This window comes from Anopheles merus, chromosome 2R (genome assembly GCF_017562075.2).
Source record: "Anopheles merus strain MAF chromosome 2R, AmerM5.1, whole genome shotgun sequence".
NCBI classification, from domain to species: domain Eukaryota; kingdom Metazoa; phylum Arthropoda; class Insecta; order Diptera; family Culicidae; genus Anopheles; species Anopheles merus.
In genome coordinates this window covers 46,893,811-46,915,208 of record NC_054082.1, presented here as the reverse complement: position 1 = coordinate 46,915,208, position 21,398 = coordinate 46,893,811, and the positions used below count along the sequence as shown (strand labels likewise).

The window sequence follows — 21,398 nt, the reverse complement described above, 5'->3', positions numbered from 1 at the left end:
GCTGTTTTATTGAAAGCACATTTCCATCGCACCAGGCCATTTCTAGAAAGAGAAAGGCATTTTCTATTGACGTAAATTCCATGAAAATCTATAATTACTTCGGACTACTCATGAGCCCCACTCAAGGACGTTGATTCGCATTTCGGTTCGCTTGACACGAATACATTATTTCAAGAGCAGTTCGTATGATGTTATAATTATATCAATTATATCAATTGAACAAATAATCAACTAATGAACACTCCATGTACAATGAGGAACAAGTATCTAAATCGATTGTTGTTTTATGTTTACATGGTTGTTCTAGATTAACTGATCAGTGACTGGCTTAATTAACTCTGATTTCAAATTAGTTTGATGAAAAAGCATATGAAAAGATAGTTATCAATATTAATTCGACCGTCTGCTTCATAGGGTAACGACTAACGTAGTAATTATGGCGTAAAATTAGCTTAAAATTATTATCCATGCCAGGTGATAAAACAGGTGGAAATATAAGTTAAATGTATGGTTGAAAAATATAGTTTGCTTAAAATATCTTTACAAAATAGATTAAATCTTAAAGTTAATTGATAATTTTAATTACGGTTAAGCTAATCGTATACAGTATTTCCTCGAGTTATTCAAATACAGCCAGAATTCAATTGTTGAACGCTTTTTAGTTGAACGCTCAATAGTTTTTTTTTTTGGCTTAACAACCGTTGTCGGTCAAGACCTGCCTGTACCACTTATGGGGTCTGTTTTTAGTGACTTATTGACTCAGTGACTACCCCCCATAGCAGGATAGTCAGTCCTATGCATAGGCGCAAGGTCACAGGAGTGACAAAATACTGAAAAAAAATTCAAATCGTGTAACTTTTTTGAGCTTCTGTCAAAATTTCGTAACCTGGAGCAGCCTGGAAATAAAGTTGAGAAAAGTTGACAAAAAGTGACAAAATTTGACGTTTGCGAAAAGGCGTAAATAAACAACTAATTGGCCCAGTTACGACCCATTGCTTTGATAATAATGCTAAATCACAGGTTTCTATTCGATTTATGTACCTATTTAGTACTTCCCCAACAAAATATCGATGATATTCACATGTTTGAGCTTTTTGTCGTTCTTGTGTAAATTTTTGATGCAGTTACGAGTAACTGAGCTTGAACCCATGACGGACGTGTTGTTAAGTCGTACGAGTTGACGACTGTACCACGAGACCGGTTAATAGCTCGATAGTTTGCTGACAGTTAAATTAAAAAGCATGCGTTTGTATGAAAAAACCATTTTTTTTAAATGACAAGGTTCTTAAAAGGTTGGTCACCGCTTCACGGTGCGACGCTATTTGGAGGAATTTCTGGTTGCACGATGACGCACATTTTCGCTTAAGTCTGATATCACGTTGTTGATAAATGGCTATTTTTATAAAATTTAGTACTTTTATGCACTTACACTTATTTAATACATAGTGTATGCTAAACAACGTATATATTAAAAAAATTCGTATCTCGAGTGTCACACGTAACGCGGGAAAAACTGTAAATCCAAATAATTCAGAACCAGCCCGACCCAAAATGCCATAAACCGTTCATGAAGCTCAACCGCAATTTTAAATTGCTATAATTGTACCGAACCGCACCAGCCCTCATAAACACAACCAAACGTCATTGTGTTTATGCTACGCCGAGTAGAAAACTTGGACCATCGGGACGCTACCTGCGCAACACACTTACAGGGATCTTCAGCAGCTTTAAAATATCACCGTTCTTCGGGTTCTTCTATGTGTAACAAGCAAACAAGCATTATAACAATTTATTTGAATACACTTCCAATGTAACCACACACAAAACTATATTATGCCAATTGTAGGTTTAATTTGTATTAACTTTAGTGGCACCAGTTGCAATACCTCGCAGGTTAACACCCATTTCAGCACGTCCGAGTACCCCTGCCATCCGCGGACCAGCTCGTGCGTGTTTGCTGGTTTGTGCGTTGTTTGCTCGTTTGCCGGCATTGAGTGTGATTTTAGCCGTCCGTCGCTGCCCACATCCGGCCGTAGTCCGGCACAGTTTGCAGAACAAAACAAGTGAGTCAGCAACAGCAGCAGTTATTTAGAGCTTCTCAGTCACTTGCGTGCCCAGATTCCCGTGACCGGCGCTACTAAAACGCGTTAATATACATTCCATTTTTGGATTCATGTGTTAAAGAATTTGCCGAAAAAAGAGGAACCGCCGTTCACCGCAAACACAAGTCATGTGTGTGTGGGTCCCAGCAGAAGCTGGCTGGGCTGGTGTGCCACGAAGCCGCTTAGTTTACCGGCCGTACAAATAAGCGAGAAACAGACGTAAAAGCGAGTTTACGCAGCAGCACAAAAGAGAAAGAGCGTAATGACGACGACGACGCCGACTACGATGCTATCATAATGGGTTTTTGGTTGGGCTAGTCAGGTCCAGTTTTTTTTTCCTTTTTACGCTCCATAGTGTTGGCATTCATGCATACCCGCTGTGTGTATGTGTGCATCTGTGTGTGTGAGTGTGTGTTGTATGGTGTGGCATCTGGTTTTTGGAAAGGAAATTCATAATGAGGCACTGGCAGTGACTGCGCGTCCAGGTGAAACGCTCACGCTGGTTTCCTTCTTCGTGTATATGTGTTTATGTCTGTGTATGTGTGTGTGGGTAGGTCTAGTGTTGCGATCGGGAAAGCAAAGAAGGAAGTTTACCGGGATAAAAAAAGGTTTAGTGCAATCCCCTAACCCGAGGTGTATGTGTGTGTGTGGTGAATGTCACAAGAAAAATCAATTATGCTGAAGGAAAATGGGTTAAAGCGAAACGCCGGGCCTGTGGCTGGTGGTGGTAAACAACGTGCGAGCAAACCCATCAACCATCAGCGATCCGCGAAAGCTTCCGTCGTCCAACATCGAGGAAGAGGGAAAAGGAATAAAACAAAAACCAACCACAACGCCGGGCGTGTAGGTGTGCCCAGCCGTTTGGCCCAATGCATGGAACGGAAACGGAAAGTTATGTGTATTTGTTGCTACACGCGCGCACTGGTGGAATTGCACGGTTCGGTGCAAACAAACACACACACGCGCTCATGCCGAGCGCAATGCATCGCTGCTGTCCATGGTGACCGCGATCCGCGCAATTCAGTGTGTGTTTTTGCGCCCACAAGTCCGTGGCGAAGTTATGAATCGCCTGCTACGCACACCTGCTACACCTGGATCGTGGATTTAAGATTGCAAAGCAGCTTGAGCGAACGACCAGATGTTGGTATATATGTGTGTGTATGTGTGTATGTATGCGTTGTTTGTCATCGTCGATCGAAGAAACCTCCGCCTTCCCAACAGCAACCACAGCAGCAGCAGCTGCATGACGTCACAAGAGAAGGGGAAGATTAGTCACGGTCGTTTACTGTCGTGATTGCTCTTCCCAGAGGCCGCTCAATTACCAGTAACGATTGAGCGACTTGTGACAATTGCGACAAATCTAGGCAATACTATCGCTGTTGATCGATCTCGATCAAACTCTCCCGGCAATTGATTTGCGCCCACGGTTTTGTCAGTGGTAAACAATAAACTTCTTTAAGGCTTATGGCTTTGCCCAGTACCAACAATCGAAAGTGACTCATGACAAGAGATTGAACTTCAAAAAAAGCATTGCTTCCCTAGCCTCCGATAGCCCCCAATCTCTGGACTGGCGTGACATCACAACCACATGCGGTATGATGGTTCAAACAGCGCTTCACGCTGTGTGTTCCACTCGCTTCCGCTCAATGTTTGCGCTGTTTGTACGGGACTACATTACCATAACACATAACCGCATCCCAATGCGGGGCACGGCGTGCGCGTGTAACATAAACCCCTTGACGTTTATTAGATATACACAACTAAGAAGTTAAAAAAAACTCTACTTTAGGACCTAAGGGAAAGGAAACGTACGTGTGTGCAGCCGACCGGTGTGTGCGCTACAGCTCAGCGCCAAAACCCCCAAAGCATAATTTTGCAAATATGCGATATGTTGTGTGTGTGTGTGTTTGTGCACACAAAACCCATAAATTCAAACATATACCATTCTCGGCTCATACGAACTATCGAGCCCCACAGCACCATATGATGAAGGCAGTGAAAAAAGAACTTCCGGTTACGGCGTTTGACTGGTTTCACTTCCCTGCTTGACAGAACGCTCTTACTCTGTTGCCGGTTCGGTGGGAGTCTGTATCGAACAGCGTTAAAAGAACACGCTTGACGAGAGATGCACTTTTCAAGCTTTCAATGTGCACGGTGGTTCCTCCTACTGAGGAAAAAAACTCACAACATTTATGGATTTTCTTTCTTTCCTTAAACCGTAGAAAGGAAGAAGAAACGGCGGCTTATACCCGGCTTCTTTTATGTTGAATGGCTCTGGTTGGGGCGCGGTTGTGGGTTTGGCTGATCGTCTCTATTGAAGCGTCGCCGCGAAATGGCTTCTTCCGAGGAACCAACTGCTCGATCCAATAGGCGCCTCAAGTCTTGGCGTGTAAGGTTATACTTTATTCTTATTTTTAGATTCGACTTTTTGAAGGTTGCGCTGACGGTACTTTTTAACATCTGACAAACTTTTACAAATGTACAAAGAGGAGGCATAAACAAGAGAGAATGGGCGCTGCCCGACGGCAACAAGATGATTATCACCATTGGTACAGGTGTGAATGAATTGCGCACTCAACATAATTTTAGATGTACACGTTGCCATGGCCATATGTAAACCCCACAGGACACAATAAGGGCAGCAACAATGGCTGTAAGGAACAAAGAATATTGTTTGCGACAATATTAAACTTTCGGGAAATTCCTTTTGCCAACCTACAATCGGCAAGGAATATATATATTTTTTTCTTGATTCCGCATTCTTTCATCGTTGATATTGGTACACCAATTAGATTTCTTTTGCAAACCGTTTTTAAGCAGTAATCTATGTTGAAACGAACGAAAGTAAACCTTGCGACACGTACACCCACCCAGCATTAAATTGGCCTCAATTTTAAGTGCCTGTGTACCCACACCCTCTTAGGTGGAATAGAAATTGGGACCTAATTATTTAGCATTTTTTCGCCTACAAACGACGTCCTCGCATTGGGGTTTGTAAAAACATCTGGTTTATGTTTTTCTTCTCCCTCCTTTGTGGCTGTTTCCACACATTAGCATCTTTTGGCATTTGAAATTCACAAAACCCGGGCCGGTAGCCAAACGCACACATACTAATATCACACACTCTAGCACACAACAAGCAAACCCCGGCGGTCGAAAAAAAAAATGGAAAGCCACATCAAGGCAAACCGCCCAAAGGACAAAACGAATGTATTTAAATGGTTGCACGCAAACAGTCGTCATATGTTGGGTGAAAATAGACCCCAACCGGGCGGGGGTACTACATACAATCGTTATTTGCAGGGAAAAAATCGCCTGCCGAAAACCGCAAACTTCCTTTGCCGAAAAGAGAAAGGAGGGACAGTTTGTTTGCACTTTTGGCTGTTGTAAAAAGAGAAAAAGCAAAGCAACAAGTCAAACGAAGAGGAAAAAAGGAGAAAATAATTGACAAAAATGTTGGCTACCCTTCTCCAAAAAAAGAAAAAAAAAGCATCAAAAAGCCACCATCGGCGTTCGGTGAGCGTATGTGTACCAGTCGGGTGTGAATCCTGTCGAACTATTAGGTGAATCGGCTTCTGTAAAGTGATGTGGACTGCAAAGAAGATCGTAAACGAATTTTCTCTTATTTGCCTACGTGAGTGGGGTTGTTGTTATACCATCCTTCTGGAAAGCAACCGACCGTGGTACGTTTCGCAACTGTCACTAGTTCATCTCCACACAAACAACAGAAGGACAAAACTCCCGCAGAGAGACAATTTGGCATAAGATGTCCATATTTTTGCAACAAATTTGTCGCTTGCTTTTATAATACGTTTTAAATTTCAAATTTTGGAATCATAATTTGGCTTCATTTGAATCGCATTTACCCTCATAACCATATTTTATGTTTTGTTTTACATATAATCCTGGATGGCGTCCTTACAGGGTCTCATTCCGTCCACGTGGCACACTGCTTAATTTTATTCCCCAGCCGCTTGAAAACAATAGTAAAACTCTCATTTCTATTTCAAACAACAAACGCAGCTGCGAATAGAAAAAAATTGTACGAAAACTACTTTTGCGCAGCTGAGCGTAGACTTTAATCCACCTGTTCGTGCACTGCACCTTGCACAGCAATGGCACGGCACCGGGATGCGAATGTAATATAATCTGGCGGGATTTCCAAGTTCGTGACATAACCCTTAGCGAGATAAGGCAGCTTTCTCGGGCGCAATTTCCCGTGCCCCAGCAGCCGGCGGCCGGCGACAAACAACCAAGCTACCAATTTCCCGCCGTGCTGCTTCTCTTGCGTGCGGCGTTGAAATATGCGGAATGCAAATAAAAGTGCAAACAGCCCCAACAGCGAAGGGTAGCCCCGGACGAACCCATAATACCACCCTTGCCTCTAGTGCACGTGCAGCATAACTCCTCCGCGGGCGTTGGAATAAAATGGTCCAAGGAGAGAGTATGTATGTGTGTGTGTGTAAAACAAACGGGCGTCGGGCGTCGTAAAGCATAATAAATTGTACCGATGGCAGCTATTATGGTACGCCCCGCGTGTGTGTGCCCCGTCGTCGCCGTAACGTAACGACGAATGGTTGGGTGCTCCTGCTGCTGGGTCACCGTATTTTTGGTGTTTAAATGTGTTCTATTTTTTGCCATTTAAATGAAATATTTAACGGTATGTTACAATTTTAGCACTGCCAAAACGATCGACTGTGTGCTGCAGCACTCTAACAGGGCTGGGAAAAAAGTATGCTACCAACAGACGACCGGTACATTATGGCGCGGAAGAGTCGCTTCCACATTAACGACAAGTCGCCGCGTATCGATAGGGACAAAGTATGTTACTAACCTTCTCTCAGTCTCTCTATCACTCTCTCTCTACGCGTCCGGAAGAGACCGGAAAACACACAAAATCTAATTTCCACCATCCTTCCCGGTACGGATGGAGTGGATCCTTTGGAGAGGTAAATGTGAAATGTGAAGAAGACACCACCGCAAACAAAAACACGCGAGCGCACAGCCACAGTGGGTTTTCTTTTACAACAGGATCAAAGCAAAAAGCGCACCGTTTGTGGGGTCGGTGTCGCATTTTCGTGTCTGTGTGTGTGTGTGTCTGGGTCCTGTTAGTTTCTTTTTTTTTTTTTGGTGAGGCCGTTTTTGTCGTTCTGGTTCTTTGGTTCCTGCTAAGATTCTCTTCATACGCGCGCAAGATGACACGTGACATAGTTAAGGCGATTTTCGTAGGAGCTGCCAATGGAGAGTCGCGCGTTCATTCAACAAACCTATACAACACATGTCTTCGCGTCTGTTTTTCTTGCTTCAAAAACCAACCCAAACGGTCGGATTTTTTGGGGAGGGATCATCATATTCATAAAACCTAAACACGTTCCAATATCAGCATGAAATGGGCAACAAGATAAACAAATCAAAAGCGTTTGTTAACGTACCAAAAAAAAACAACCTTAAACCAACAAACTGTTCGTTTACACTTACGAAAACCGTGTCAAGTTAGACAAGCAAGCGAAAATGAAGCGATATACAAAGGCATCGTTTTAATAAAGCGATCCAAAAAGGTTCATATTGCTACAGGGCATTGGTGACTGCCGTTGCTCTCCTCTAAAGCACAACGCTCTCCTCTATCGCTCACGGTGCCACTTTACTGCCCTGGTATGCAAATGACTCAATCTTCTTTGCCCTTACTTCCGTGTCATTACGTTTTATGTAGCTATAATGTAGGTGTGCAGTTGATCTGGTAAATTTTGCACTTTATAGAAATCGAATAAAGCTATGGTATGTGGCACACTAGTAGTCACTCTTGGCTGGTGCTACATCTAGAAAATTCTCTATTTCGTTCGCTAGAAAGATGCAAACATATCCTGCAGCATGATGAACATAAACCATCAAATCCTCTGACAACGGTAATCATCCATCGGCCAGCCACAGAAGCCACCATGTATGAATGGTTGCTAATAATCACGGCACACTATCGCCGGAACAAAACGTTCCTAAACCACACATGGACACACACACAGACACCCGGGGATAATTAATCTTCATCAGGGGTACAAGGATCAGCTGAACCGGCACAGCACTACACAGCGTTCACCGGTTGGTTTAGTTGAGTATACCGGTAAGGACGGCAAAGAAAGAACGTGACCTGCCAACAGCGTCTTGCAGACCCTAAATGAGTCCTTCCTTTTATCGCGGCATAGAATTGCGGGAAAGCTGCTCGGGAAATCTCTTCCACACACAGACACACACACACAAACTTTGCGCTGACAGCAAGCCATCAAAAACATCGAACCTTTTGGTCGTCGTCGCCGTCATACTCTGGCACATTAAGAAGTTGCAAGATTATTGCTCGCTCCAGCCGCTGGTAAAAGAACAAGTAGGACCACATCCTCCCCACTATGTCCCCTGTAACCGTCAAAACCGGGTCAATGCAAGGGCGAAAAAGAAGCAGCAGCAGTAGAAAAAAAACGATTCTGGAATTTATGACCCACCAGAACGACGGCGACGTACGTTGCTCTGGTTTGCAGAATCAGATCGCCAGAGGGATCCCACGTTTGGGTGGCTAGCCCCTCAAGGTTTTTGATGTATGTATGTGTGCTTATGTATACACCGATGATGAGCAGCACATATTAAGTATTGCGAGATGAATATTAATGTTTTACTGCTGCTGCTGCTATTCAGTCGATGGTGGTGGTTTTGGTTGCCCTTTTAGCATTCATAGCCGCGCGCGCTTCAGCTTCATTTCATTCCGCACACATAGAATCAAAACAGCATTCCCGGGACCCCGTTTTGGGGACACTCTAATGGACCTGATTTGATACGACCGGTCGCCTGCGTACCTTCATCCATTTATGGTTGGAGACAATTATTGATTGATTTTTCTTAAAATATTTGTAGACAATGGCGCCCCGGCCAGTATGCCAAAATATACACTGCGTTACCCTCAAGTCAGTGCGCACTGGAGTACTTGAGTATATATATAAAGCACACGGGAGAGAGTATATGAAGGGGGCATTAAGGAAAAGTGTCCCATCCTTTGAGATAGCACGGAGAGTGTTCAATCGAAACAGAACCGTTATTGTTTTTATTATCTATACCGGCTCGTTCAGTTCAGTCCAACAGCCCATCAGCAGCCCGGTGGTACCACTTGTATTCTGTCTCTCGAACCTTATCGGGAAAGCACACCGTTCGGGTTTGTGGGACCCGCACTTAAAGCCCGCACGCTCCCGCAGACCTGCTGGGAATGTTCGATTAACGTTCTTCCATATCCTGTCCCCGCTCAAAACTGGCGTCCAAAGTTGGGACCCACACAAACAATTCCTTGTTGCCGATGTTGATGAGGTGTCTCCGTGTTGCAAAAACTCGGTAGACATTTTCTGTCCTTATACTATACTAACTCGGCCAAACGGGACCTGATGCTGGTCGCCGTCAACGCCGGCTGCGTTCTTATCATCACGTACGCATCGTTCGCATCGTCGTCCCGCACAGACCAATCAGTCCCCTGTAGAACTGGAAGGAGGGACGCGCACCAAGGCAAAGACTCATATCGAGAGAGTATCGTGTCCCCCAGTAGTTTGGAATTGGTAAGATAAAAGGAATGCGAAAATATCTTTAAGATGCTGTCGTCGTTGCTGCTGCAGCTGTTGAGGGGTGAGGGGGGATCGATGTGGCCGACCACATATACATAAAAAGTGTAAAATTAACAACCGGCCCCACCTCACACCGCATCGCACACAGAGAGGGATGAATGGAATCTTTAACACGCAGAGTTTTTGCTTGGCCAGAACAGTAATTTAAGTGGCTGGAAGTGGGACACTGATTCCAAAACTGATATAAATAACGGATCTTGGCTCAAATAATTCGAAAGTATATATTAGCGCAGTGTGGCACACTGAATTCTCGTTCATTTCGCCATTGCACGTGGTGCGGATTTTAAGCACGTATTTAATAAATCAATGGCGCTTTTCTGCTAACAAATCTATCAAACAAGATGGGAAGCATCGTCGAATTACAGCCATCCCTGGAACTGGGGGGGATGAAAACTGAAACGCATAATTAATAGTACACCACCACCAATCATGCTGTTCCGGGCAGATGATGATGCGAGCCGAGTGGCATTTGTGGCTGACTAAACGAGACACAGTGGAGAGCATAAATAAGTAATTCCTGCCCGTCAGATGCTAAGCTTCGCTGCTCCCTTTCCGCCATGCGAACGCACGCTTCAGGAAGCAGGAGGAAGCTTCCTTCAACTAGAGATGCCATCTACGCTAATGACAAACATCAAATCAAACACACGCTCAGAAACAGGACACACAAATGGCCATCCAGTCAAAGGGTTCTTCCACAATCCGTGCACAGAAGGGTGCTGCTCATCTATATACAACAAGGGCCCGGCTACCCAAGCTAAAGACCAACCGGTGGCTTCCAATCCGCCTCCTAACCTACCCATTGCTCCTTGGGTCGTCAATCACAACCCGTTGTGGTCGATTGGCTGAGTTTGCTTTAGCTATCTGGTCGGAAGTTTGGCTAAGAGAACTAACATTAACATAAGCTTATGTTCTCTTTACCATCCAGGCTAGGGGATGTGTTGAATTTGTCCTACAACTATTGAATTAGATTTTAAATTGCGAAAAAACACACAGTTTTCGCAATATAACGTTTTGCTGAGAAAGTACTAATGTATATTATTTTAAAACCACCTCAAAATGTCCTCCAATCACGTGGTATCGTCGTCATGGCTGCTTTTTCTGCACATCGGCCATCAAATTATAATGAGGGGAGATAATCCAGCTCCCTCCTTCCCCAGTACGATTTGTTCAATAATTAATCCTTCCATCGCTGAGCAACGTGAAGTTTCTCTCGCATATATTCTACACATACTCCGCTCATTAGCAAAACAACCTTTGTGCTTTGGTGCAACAATTTATGGTACGCAAAAATGGAGAGATTTCGTCGTCATTCTCACCTAACGTCCGCTAAAGCAATGTGAGAGTTGTTCCTCGAGGTGTTTTACCCATTAAACCGCATCTTATTTTGATGGCGATGATAATGTGAATCACTTACTCTATAATGATCTCAATTTGTTTCTCCTTCGGTGTGAGCGCCAGATACGGTAGCACACCGATAGCTACGACCCCAGCCCTTCGGCCCACGAACTTCACATGTCCCGCAACCCGAATATCGCGCGGTAGAATGGGTCGAAAGCGTCGTTCTCGCCGACGTTGTGTCGTAAAGGGTTCTGTGTGAAGTGTGGTTTTGATTCAGTGCAGCAAACCAGTGGCGCGCGGCATCGTCGTTGCCTTTTTGCAGTTTCACTGCCACGCTCTGTCTCACTGTCAGCATAAATAAATGAGAAATTTCAACGGTGAAACGGCAAAATAGAGCAGTCTCCTTTAAAAAAAAACAAAAAGGGGTGACGAGGGACCTTTCAGTGTATATGCTGGGAATGTTTGTGCTCTTGGGTATTTGGATTTAATGAGGTGTCTGTTTATGTTCACTGAAAAGATCCATACATAAACACACACGTGCGATTCACTCGCGCGTGTGTGTGTTTGTGCATTTAAAAGGTTACTGTTAGAATTAAAAGTGCACTAGCCACACGCAAGGGTCCCTCACGGGTGGTCTCCTTTCTGCTGTGGATCTGAATGCAAATTACAGAACAGCTCTCTTTTGAACATTTTACATTCATAATTTTGAAAACACCACGCCTTTTATTTATTTTTGTTCCCTCCCTGTTGCAGATCATCCTACGGCGATAGAACGATGACGATGCACTGCAGCTAAGAGTCAACTGGAACTACGGTTATGTCTTTGAATGTCCCTGCCCCGTCCAAACCATCTTTCACACAGCAGCGGAGGAGGGGAGCGCGGAACCGTTCATCATTCTCGTGACAAAACGAGAAAATACACAACAGCGAATCTCAACACCCGCTCAACATCAGCTAATCTCGCCAACTTTCCCCCACGATCCACCACCCAGTGCATTTAGTGTATTGCACGTTGTTGTGTTTCACTGCGCTGCGTGAGCGCGACCTATAGATACGCAAGATGCCAGCAACAGCAGCCACCATCCCAGTGACGGCCGTCATCGCCATTGCCGTTACATTCCTTGCCGTACTGGTTGGCCGGACCGATGCGACTACAACTTCGCCGGTGCGAGTAAACAAATGCTGCGAGAAGTTTGAGGTTGTGTACGACGGAAAGTGTACGGTCGCTTCCACCGTAAATGCTAGTAAGTAATAAGCCGAAAGTGTGTATCCCTTTCGTATCCACAAAACTCCTCCCCCGTCCCGGTTGGATTAAACCGCTGCTAATCGAATCAACGTTATGGAAAAGGGTTCAAGAACGAACACCGGCAATCCAAAAAGGTCGAGAGCTGCAATTGCGCAAGCTAATTAGTTTTTAAACCCGTTCTATACACGATTACAAACTGGTTGGGTAAACGGTACACACTTCGAAATGACATCGTTGGTTTCGATATATGAAAAAAGGACCCACGATACTTGGAATGATCAAATTGCGGTTATGATGAGAACGTCTTAAGAAGGGTAAAGCAATTCAAACGAGCTTAATGATTTATGTAAGAATTTAGAACATTCTTGCTGTTTTCACAGTCGTAGCAAAAGTCCCATCTTTTATGCAAATCAAATTTCTATAAAAATCAAAACTGACGGTACTTCACCGACGCGACGGCATCAATCATTATCGAATCTAACGCATTTCACTTTCTGCTCAAACAATAAATTCAATATTGCTCCACCACCAACCGTACTCGCTCGGTAAACGATTTGCCTTGCCCTCCAGAAATCATCCAAGAATAGGCCATTATCCTTGCCTTTCTTCACACGATCGGATTTCCTCTCCGCCATGGAACAATGCGGTAGGGCAAATAAACGAATCTACCTTTACCATGTCGGCGAGGGATGGCCAAGTAGATGAAAGAACTCTCGATTTTATTCAGTCTAGCCTAGGATAAATAGATATCTGCTTTAAGGGAGCTACTGTTGTCGCACGCCCACTTCACAGTGGATTGCTGTTGCTGTGTGGAACTGGATTCCATAATTCAAGAGCGAGTGAAATGTAGAGAACTTTCTTTTCTTTGCCTTCTTGTGTGCGTGTTCCGTTCCTCCCTCCATATTCTTATCGGAGTGTGGCAAATAAATCCATGTTGCGATATCGATTCAACTGTTGATTCTGCAATCAACATTCTCGATAGCTCAATTTATAAATATTGCTTTTTTGCCGAATTTTAATGATACTGCAAACAAAACGAATCGATGATTACGTGCTAAAGTATGTTAAGTGTAGTATGTGATTTCATTTACCGCATTTATATACTCATTGAAAAGGTTTTTTATGGTTGCCATTCGCTTGCAATGTGCCCTATTTTTGCTGAAACCATCAATAGAAACATAATCAAAAAAGCTTAAGAGCGCCCTTCCGATTTCTATAAAATTGAGCGGCAAAACGTCGTAGAAAGCTTTTAAAGCGTTCCACCAGCAAAAGGCGGAACTTAATCGAAATTCCATTACGTCCTCCTAACAACATGTGCCTGATTGCTTTCCGTTCTGTTAAATCGTTTCGTTTTCGAAAGTGTGTTTCCTATTTTCGTCCATGCACGCGCTGTCGTGCTGTTTCGTGTTGGAAAAGCTTGGTTCTTTCAGGAGACATTGCCCGAAACACAGGGCTAGCCAGAGAAAATTGGCGAACCACTTACAACAGAGAGAGCTCATTGTGGGGGCATAGGATTGGAAAAGTGATATCCAGGACGTGAGGATTGACAGTCTTAAAATAAAATAACAAAAAGGATAACATTCAATTGTGCACAGCGCTCAAGTGCAGCGCTGGCGGTACCACACCTGGCCTCACCGATCCCTCTTGCCGTACGTGACAGAAGGAACGTTGCAATAGAAGGGAGACACACACATTCCACCCATCCCCGAATGACCCTCCATATATGGCTCATTTTTCATCAAAAAATTCCCTCTTTTCCTAGCCGTATGGAAGCCGGAGTTCATTGGTCGAAAAGGCGAACGGAACGTGCAGGTCGACAACTATCGTTTCATCATTGGCCTGCCGGACTGTGGCACGAAACAAAAGTTCAACATCTACGAATATCACGACGTAAGCATCGAATGTTCCTGTTTTGCCCGAATCGGTATCCTTGTCTTGATTCCTTCCTTTTTTTTAACCTCGTTCCATTTTTCACCGGCATTTTAGAGCTACGACAAATTGATTCTCTTTCCGGACGGTCAGCTACGGCATCTGATCCTGCGCCATCACAGCTCGATGCAGGGCAGCGTCGGAAGCTATCTCGACGAGGATTACATCGATGCCGGTGACAGTAATGTGCCGCTGCTGCAGTACGACTACGAGCAGGGGCTGTACTGTATGGATCGCGCTATCGGAATCGCCGGCGAGGCCGGCGGCGAACTGATGGAGGGCTTGATAGCGAAGGTATGTTCACCGAAGGAGGAAACGCATTGGACCGACAGTGATGTGATGCTGCGGAAGATTATCAACCCGATCTGCCACGGGATCGCAATGATCATACTGCTCGTCGTGGCGATCATCTACTTCGTGCTGCCGACGCTGCGCGATCTCGTCGGCAATATGGTGACAACGATCACGATGTCCTTGATCGTGAGCCAGGCGGCCGATCTGGTGCGCATCTTCACCGAGTTCAGCAATCACGTGAGCTTCCTGATTGCGGACCTGTTCTTCTACGTCAGCCTGCTTGGCGCCTTCTTTTGGCTGAATGCGATGGGCTACTACATCTGGAAGATGTTTCGCACGCGCAACGTTTTTCTGCGGGTCAGCGACGGCCGGAAGTACTGCTGGTACTCGGGGTACGCCTGGGGCTGTACCGGCACGATGGCGGCCATTGCCGTGTTTGCTCACTACTTTCTCGACCTGCCCGGAAGCAATCGCAGCGTGGCTGGTGCGGACACCCACCAAAGCGCACGGGAAAGCTTTTTCGAGGGACAAGACAACATCAGCTGGCTGGGCATTGCCGTGTTCTTTACCCCGATCGCGTTCATCATCATCGTGAACATATTCTTCTTCGTCACAACGCTGCGCTTTATCAATCGGATGCACACGTACGGACGGATTCATCATAAGCTACGGTGCAGCTTCGTGATGTTCACGCTCATCTTCGCCACCATGAGCGTCTCCTGGTTGTTTCTCATACTTTCCTGGCTACACTTTGACGGGCTGCTGTACATGCACATAATCGCGAATGCGTTACAGGCGCCCTGCATCCTCTACATTTGCGTGCTGCGTCAAAAGCATGTCACATTCCTAGTGAAATCGTGCTTCCGCGACCAAGCACCTCAGACGACCGAGTGGGGCGACGAGATGACATACATGAACGGTGGTGATTACTAGCGTGGTGTGTGTCTTGGGGCGCATGATAAATGTAAATGCGTACATCGATACTAAGCGACCTTTCCATTAGCCGCGGTGTAACAGTTCGATTTCAATCACTCACTCCATCAATCGTTGATGTGAAGATAATTCTCAGTAAAATTGGAGTAGAATCCCCGTTTTGATATTTCATATGCACAAAAAAGACTATGAGTCTCAGTGAGGACAGCAAGAGGTGTACAAGTAGCGTAATAAGTCCATTATGACCGCACCATCTGCACCGACGGAACCGTCCACTGGCAAATTTTGATTTGGTACTAGTAGTGTAAAGTTGTAGGCGAGGTATATTATGTTTTTTTTACTATGCCAGACGAACAAGAAACATGCATCTCAGGCCGATTATATATGCTTCCAGGCTTCCAAATTGCAGTATCATAGTCATAGTTTTTACACGCATACGTTGCAACCGCTACCTAGCTTAGTCATAAAGTGTAACAAGATTAGAACAACGTCTCCTTGTGAATCGTAGACCGCAAGCATGTTTTGCTAGTATGTATAATTTTATCAATTACTCTTTTACTCTCTCTTAGCAATTAGCGTAACAGTAAGTAAGATAAAAAAGTAGAGCATATTTGTATAAAAAGTGGACGTATCGTAAGATAGTTTGATAAACATATTGGTGCAGTTGTACTTCTCGATACAACCAAACAGTGGCTTACCGCTATTTTGGCGTAAAAAATACTTATAAGCTTACACAAGAATCAATAACGCAAAATGATCCAATGCGTTTGTTCAGAAAATACAACAAAAAAAATATATATATATTAAATAAAAATAAAAAAAGAAAATATTCGAAAATAAACTTATTGTTGTATAACAAACGAAAACCTACATACGTGTTTAAATCTTTTAAAAAATCTGTTTACGCTGGGATCAAACACAAAATCATTTTTTTAACAATTCATAGGAAAAATTGTCCTACCTAACCCAATCCAGTTTATGAGCGGTTCAACAAAATATGCTGCATTGCATAAACTGCCTCCAAGAACGACGGCCAACATTGTTAACATAAACAATATTGTTTATCTTTTGGTATATTTTTTGCAAAAAAAAAAAAACACGCCAAACCGATCCCGAGGCATGTACATTTTTTACACCAACAAATCAAGGGGTTTGTTGTTTTGCTTTTTTTCTCCCATACATTAAAAATAACCAAAGGCGCAGAATCTCAAGAAAGGTCTATGATTCTTGCATACGAAAGTCCGGTTAGCTCAACATTCGATAAACAAATCATGCAATGTTATTGCTTATTTTCCAAACAAAACGAACCCTTCTTCGTCTCCAATGTTCTCTTCAGTTGCAAAGTACAATCAAGAAAAGTGACTCACCTGAGCAAACAGATTGCCTTCCTCACGGCGGACCAACGAGGACAGCGAACACCGCACGACGACGTGACAGTCGTCCATGACGGTGTTGAAAAATCGTCTCGTCGGCAGCAGCGCTTCCAGGTCGATCAAAAACTCTACAAACCTTTCACAGTAACGCACCGTTTCGTCACACACTGGCCCAGCTTCCGGAATGGTATCGAGAATGCGTATAAACTTGATCATGAGGTTTTGCAAAAAGTGCCGCTCCCAGCTGAGCTTCTCTTTCTGCTCCGAATCTTCGCGTTTCTGTAGCTTCTTCCAGAACTTGCGCCACTGCGGTATCTGGGTCAGTTCCTGTTCGCGCCTTTTCGGCTGCAGACAGGACCACATGGCGAGCGAAACGAGCCGCTTTGCCTGGTCGCGGCAGATTTCCACCTCCATGCTGTTGAAGCAATGGTTCAAAAACACAAGCAATGCCGTCTGCTCACGCATAACCGCCGGCGTCACGGGGCGGTCTTCGATGCACGCCTCCAGCACGCGCTGGAAGAATTTCGCAAACAGCTCACTGCTCGTTTCAAACACTTTCCACACTTCCACCTTTTCGCGAAACTTTTCATTCACCATCGCCACTATCGACATCAGATGAGCACGAGTCGCACGCTCACCGTCAAAGTTGGGCCACAGGTAGTTCTCCAGATACTGGCTAAACTCGAGCATCATGATCCGGCGCAGCGAATGACGCGAATCGCATATTTCCTTCCGGTAGATGTCTTCGATGATTTGCGAATTAAATGCTTCGTGAGCGTTTGCTGTATCAGGCGCCCAGAACCGATTGGCAAGCTAGAAACACATAAAAACAACGTGTCACAAAAATTGCAATACCAAAAACCGACCAAGATGTTGTTTACTTACGAAGGTTATTTCGTCCGCGTTTATTTGCGAAATGGTAATCGCACCCTTGAGAACAGGTTTTTCCTGAGTTTGATTGTCATCTTGCGGTGCCATCGTGACCAGTATGCGATGTAAAACTGTAGCAAAACCACACTAATTAATGTACCGGCCGGCTGAAATAGAAACGAAACACTGCACGCCGCGTCCTAAAACACTGTATCAAAACAAACTGCGCTCAGGACGGCTGTTCGCTGTTTGACAGCGGGTTAAAAAGTGTTCGCATTTTCCGCAAGGTGACGCTACTAAAAAGCAATTAAATACTTTCTCTGAAAGTAACGTGGATGACGTTGCTTCACAAGTTCAAATTTGAATACCGTTTTGATTTTACAATTCAACAATTATTTCCTTTGCGCAACAGAAAAATATTTTCCTCTATACGATGATCTTTTCTATTTATTGTATACGAAATAATACGTTAAATCTACACGGTTCAATAGCTTGGTAACACATTTTCATGCAATAAGTACGACCATAAAACATAGTTGAAGCATTTTGCTAAATTTAACCGGGGGTACGATGCGCGGCGAAACAATTTTGTTGCAGAAATAAATAAAAATCTTCCAATACTAAATTATTAATATTAACATACTTATGGTACAGATAGTTTCCCTCTTTACAGTACGTACGGCGTTGTACCAGTCTGCAGGCTAGGTATAGTCGTCGTTGAATAACGAGCCCACTCGTCTTAAGCGGTATAATCACAATATAAGTACATTTTTCCACGATACTCCATTTCCTGTCTTGGATAGGCAATCTAGGTCTTGACATACAATCGTACAGGATGGAATGTTGCCACTTAGAACATGCAGGGTGAACTGTGGAGGTCGTTAACTGCTACACTGCTGGCCACATATCCGATCGACCGACCGACGTGTCTTAGCTGTATGAATGCGAAAGAAAGGTGCGGTTATAGAATGACGAATTCTATTGCCTCATCCTCATCCTCTTCATCGTCCTCATCGTTGCCACCGGCTGCCTGTTGAGGTATCGCCGTCGGTGGTGATCGGTAAGCCGTCGGATGTGGGTATTGGTGTTGTTGCCCGGGCAAGTCGGCCCGTTGCTCGCTGCTCTTCCCACGGCAGAACACAAACATCGGATAGCTAACAGAACCGGTGGACGATCCGGACGATGGGTTTGCGTATCCGGCGTCTTGGTTGCCCGGCTGAACCGGTATTAAGAACTGAAGAAATGTTAATACGAGTCGATGTTAGAAACAATTCAATCATGTAAAAAGTTCTGTAAATTTTAAAAATGTTTAACGCACCGGTTTGACACTATCGATAAATTTGTAGAAATCCTTCTTGGTTTCGCAGTAAAACCCAATGCAACAGCTGGGATCCATTTTGCTGAGCTTCATCTTACGGGGCGATTTGCAGTGAAACGAAGCGACTGGAAAGTTGTCCTGGTTCACATCAACCATATCCTGGCAGTAGTGCGGATCGAGATGTATGAGTTTGTCCTCTGCAAAAGAAATACGCATATAAACCGAAATGCACATGTGTGCTCAACGGATAGAGTGGCCTTACCCTGATAGCCGACAAAGTAAAGTGAGTGCTTCGGCCTTCCGCCTATGATGCCGATGCAATAGTCCAAACTGAGCATCGCCTTAAGGCATTCGTTATAGATGGGATTCAGCTTGTCCGTCCCGAGACGCAGCGGTACTAGCAAGATCAGCGACTTCCAATGAGCAGATTGGACGTCCTCATCGCCTTCTGCGCATGAAGTTGCTCCTGTTTGTTCGGTGTGGGCTGTACTGGTGGAGCTGTTCGTGCCTCCGGGCGCACCTTTCCTCTGCCATGGTGCTCCTGCCGGTGTTGCCGGTACAGTGCACTCGTCAAGAATGTCTTGTATGTAAACTGGAACAGAAATTAAACACATCAACACAACCGAATACAGCACGCCGCCCGTTCCGCACCTACCAGCACAATCCTGGGCAACGTACACGTTGATCCCGTCCAGATCGGTTATTTCCTGTGCTGCCAGGCGTACCGCTTGCCGTAACAGGTGTGCCACTGCTCCAGGTCCGTACCAATCGCCGGGCTTTTTACCTGACTCCTTCCCCAGCGCCACCAACGTATGGATGGAGAACGGGCTCGTCTTTGAGGAGGTGTCACCGAACCAGCGGATCACTTTCCGATGTATGCTCTCCTCGTACGCGGTAAACATCGACACGTCCCAGCGCCAGCTGCGACCAAGAAAGTGTGCAACCAGGCCCTGGGCTAGCAGCATCTGTCCACTGCGTATCATGCAGCCCCAGCCGCAGTCGGAGGTGTAGTTCGAATCGTCCATCGTTTGAAACTCGCGCCGGTACGTCATCCAGATGCGCGAGATAAAGTCGCGCCGGAACGCATCGATTCCTTCCTCCTCGACGATCGCTTCCGGACTGCTGTCCTCGATTGCATCCGTACCCGTTTCCTCCGGCGGTGAGTTGGACGGTTCGGCGAAGTAAACGTTCTGCAGCACCATCAGCTGACCGTCGGGCCCCGATGTGCCGAGCTCTACCGAACTTTCCATCGACGTTACGGGAGTTACCTTCTGGTGGTAGCATCGGCCAAGCAGCCACAGCGGTTGCTCCTTGGAGAAGTTTGTCTTCATTTTATAGCTCCAGCCGAACTTCATGTTGTTCCACATCGTCAGCAGCTTCGACTCGACCTTACCCTTGAACTCCTCGCCCGGACCACCGGTGGCGGTGGAGTGGTTTGCCGCGGGTCCCCCTCGCATGGGACTGCACGAGGCGGACACCGATTCGTGGCGGTGTGCATGGGGTGGTAGCGATATCTTCCTACCAGGCGTTTTCGTCCCATCGCTGCCGCGATCCGCGCGTTCCTGCGGGCGATGGTCGCAGGAACGTGAGTCACCTTCGGAAACGCTGCGGAAGTGCTGCGGTGTTATGGACAGCTTGTTGAATCCGGTCCTGCTTAACAGCACGTCGTAATTCATCGCTTTTCTCGCTCGACCAGTCTCTATCGCGGGTACGTTGGGTGAGGATGGCAAATTCTGGCTGCTACTTCCGCAGACGCTTTAGCACACGCACACAAGGCACTTGGGGCAGTGTGCGAGAAGAAATCACCGTGGCGGGCGGGTTTTCACGCAACCTTGCTCCCCGTTGTCTCACAATTGCTGCTGCGCGAGAGTAAGATAGCGAACTCGTCAGCACGTTCCTTCCGCAGTTCGACACAATTGCTTTCTAATCAGGTGGCGGAATGCAAACAAATGACCATGAAATTACCATTGGCAAACTCCCCAACGTTGAACTGCTCCTGAAGCACCCACACGCCGCGCCCACCACTTCACAAAACGGGGAAATCAGATAGATTTGCGCCAAATGCCACTGTTCGGCCGATGGAACCGTTTTTCCTACATTTGCTGCACACTGTACGCACGAGCAACTACGCGTTACGCATACCCTTTTCGATTGCCTGGTTTGCTAGTGAACGATAAATAAAACAGAAAAGTACAAGAACGGAAAACAGTCTGTTGTTTTCACTTCTTTATTTGCACTGTTGACACTTACCACCAATTCACGCTGAACGTCATAGCAACACAGGGTGGTTCTGTAAATTTTTGATATTGTATCCAATAGGATTTGGCTTAGGTTGAATTATATTTTTCA

The 21,398-nt window shown here is 45.4% G+C and overlaps 3 protein-coding genes across 4 annotated transcripts in view; 1 reads left to right on the top strand and 2 right to left on the bottom strand.

The window, feature by feature from the left end:
* The window catches only part of LOC121590285 (RNA helicase aquarius), a 39,997-nt gene extending 22,024 nt beyond the window's left edge, over nt 1–17,973 (bottom strand). Inside the window, exons 1-2 of the mRNA XM_041909798.1 lie at nt 17,747–17,973; nt 16,856–17,674 (exon numbers count right to left, since the gene is read on the bottom strand). Coding sequence (XP_041765732.1) covers nt 16,856–17,674; nt 17,747–17,839 — 912 coding nt within the window. The 5' untranslated portion in view covers nt 17,840–17,973. The remainder of the gene's footprint in view (nt 1–16,855; nt 17,675–17,746) is intronic.
* LOC121590286 (probable G-protein coupled receptor Mth-like 5) lies at nt 1,949–15,665 on the top strand. The gene is made up of 4 exons (XM_041909800.1): nt 1,949–2,063; nt 11,840–12,330; nt 14,095–14,222; nt 14,319–15,665. The coding sequence occupies exons 2-4, from the start codon at nt 12,147–12,149 to the stop codon at nt 15,486–15,488; spliced, it is 1,482 nt and encodes a 493-aa protein (XP_041765734.1). The 5' UTR covers nt 1,949–2,063; nt 11,840–12,146; the 3' UTR covers nt 15,489–15,665.
* A 174-nt stretch (nt 17,974–18,147) lies between the features above and the next one.
* On the bottom strand, nt 18,148–21,340 carry LOC121587852 (cysteine protease ATG4D). Of its 2 annotated transcripts, XM_041905070.1 has the most exons (5): nt 21,015–21,340; nt 19,705–20,908; nt 19,312–19,641; nt 19,050–19,246; nt 18,148–18,965 (listed from the first exon to the last, which is right to left on the bottom strand). In XM_041905070.1, the coding sequence occupies exons 2-5, from the start codon at nt 20,723–20,725 to the stop codon at nt 18,693–18,695; spliced, it is 1,821 nt and encodes a 606-aa protein (XP_041761004.1). In that variant the 5' UTR covers nt 20,726–20,908; nt 21,015–21,340; the 3' UTR covers nt 18,148–18,692. The 2 variants fall into 2 exon arrangements, with proteins under 2 accessions (XP_041761004.1, XP_041761003.1); XM_041905069.1 differs by having other exon boundaries at nt 19,705–21,340.
* Between the last annotated feature and the right edge of the window lie 58 nt (nt 21,341–21,398).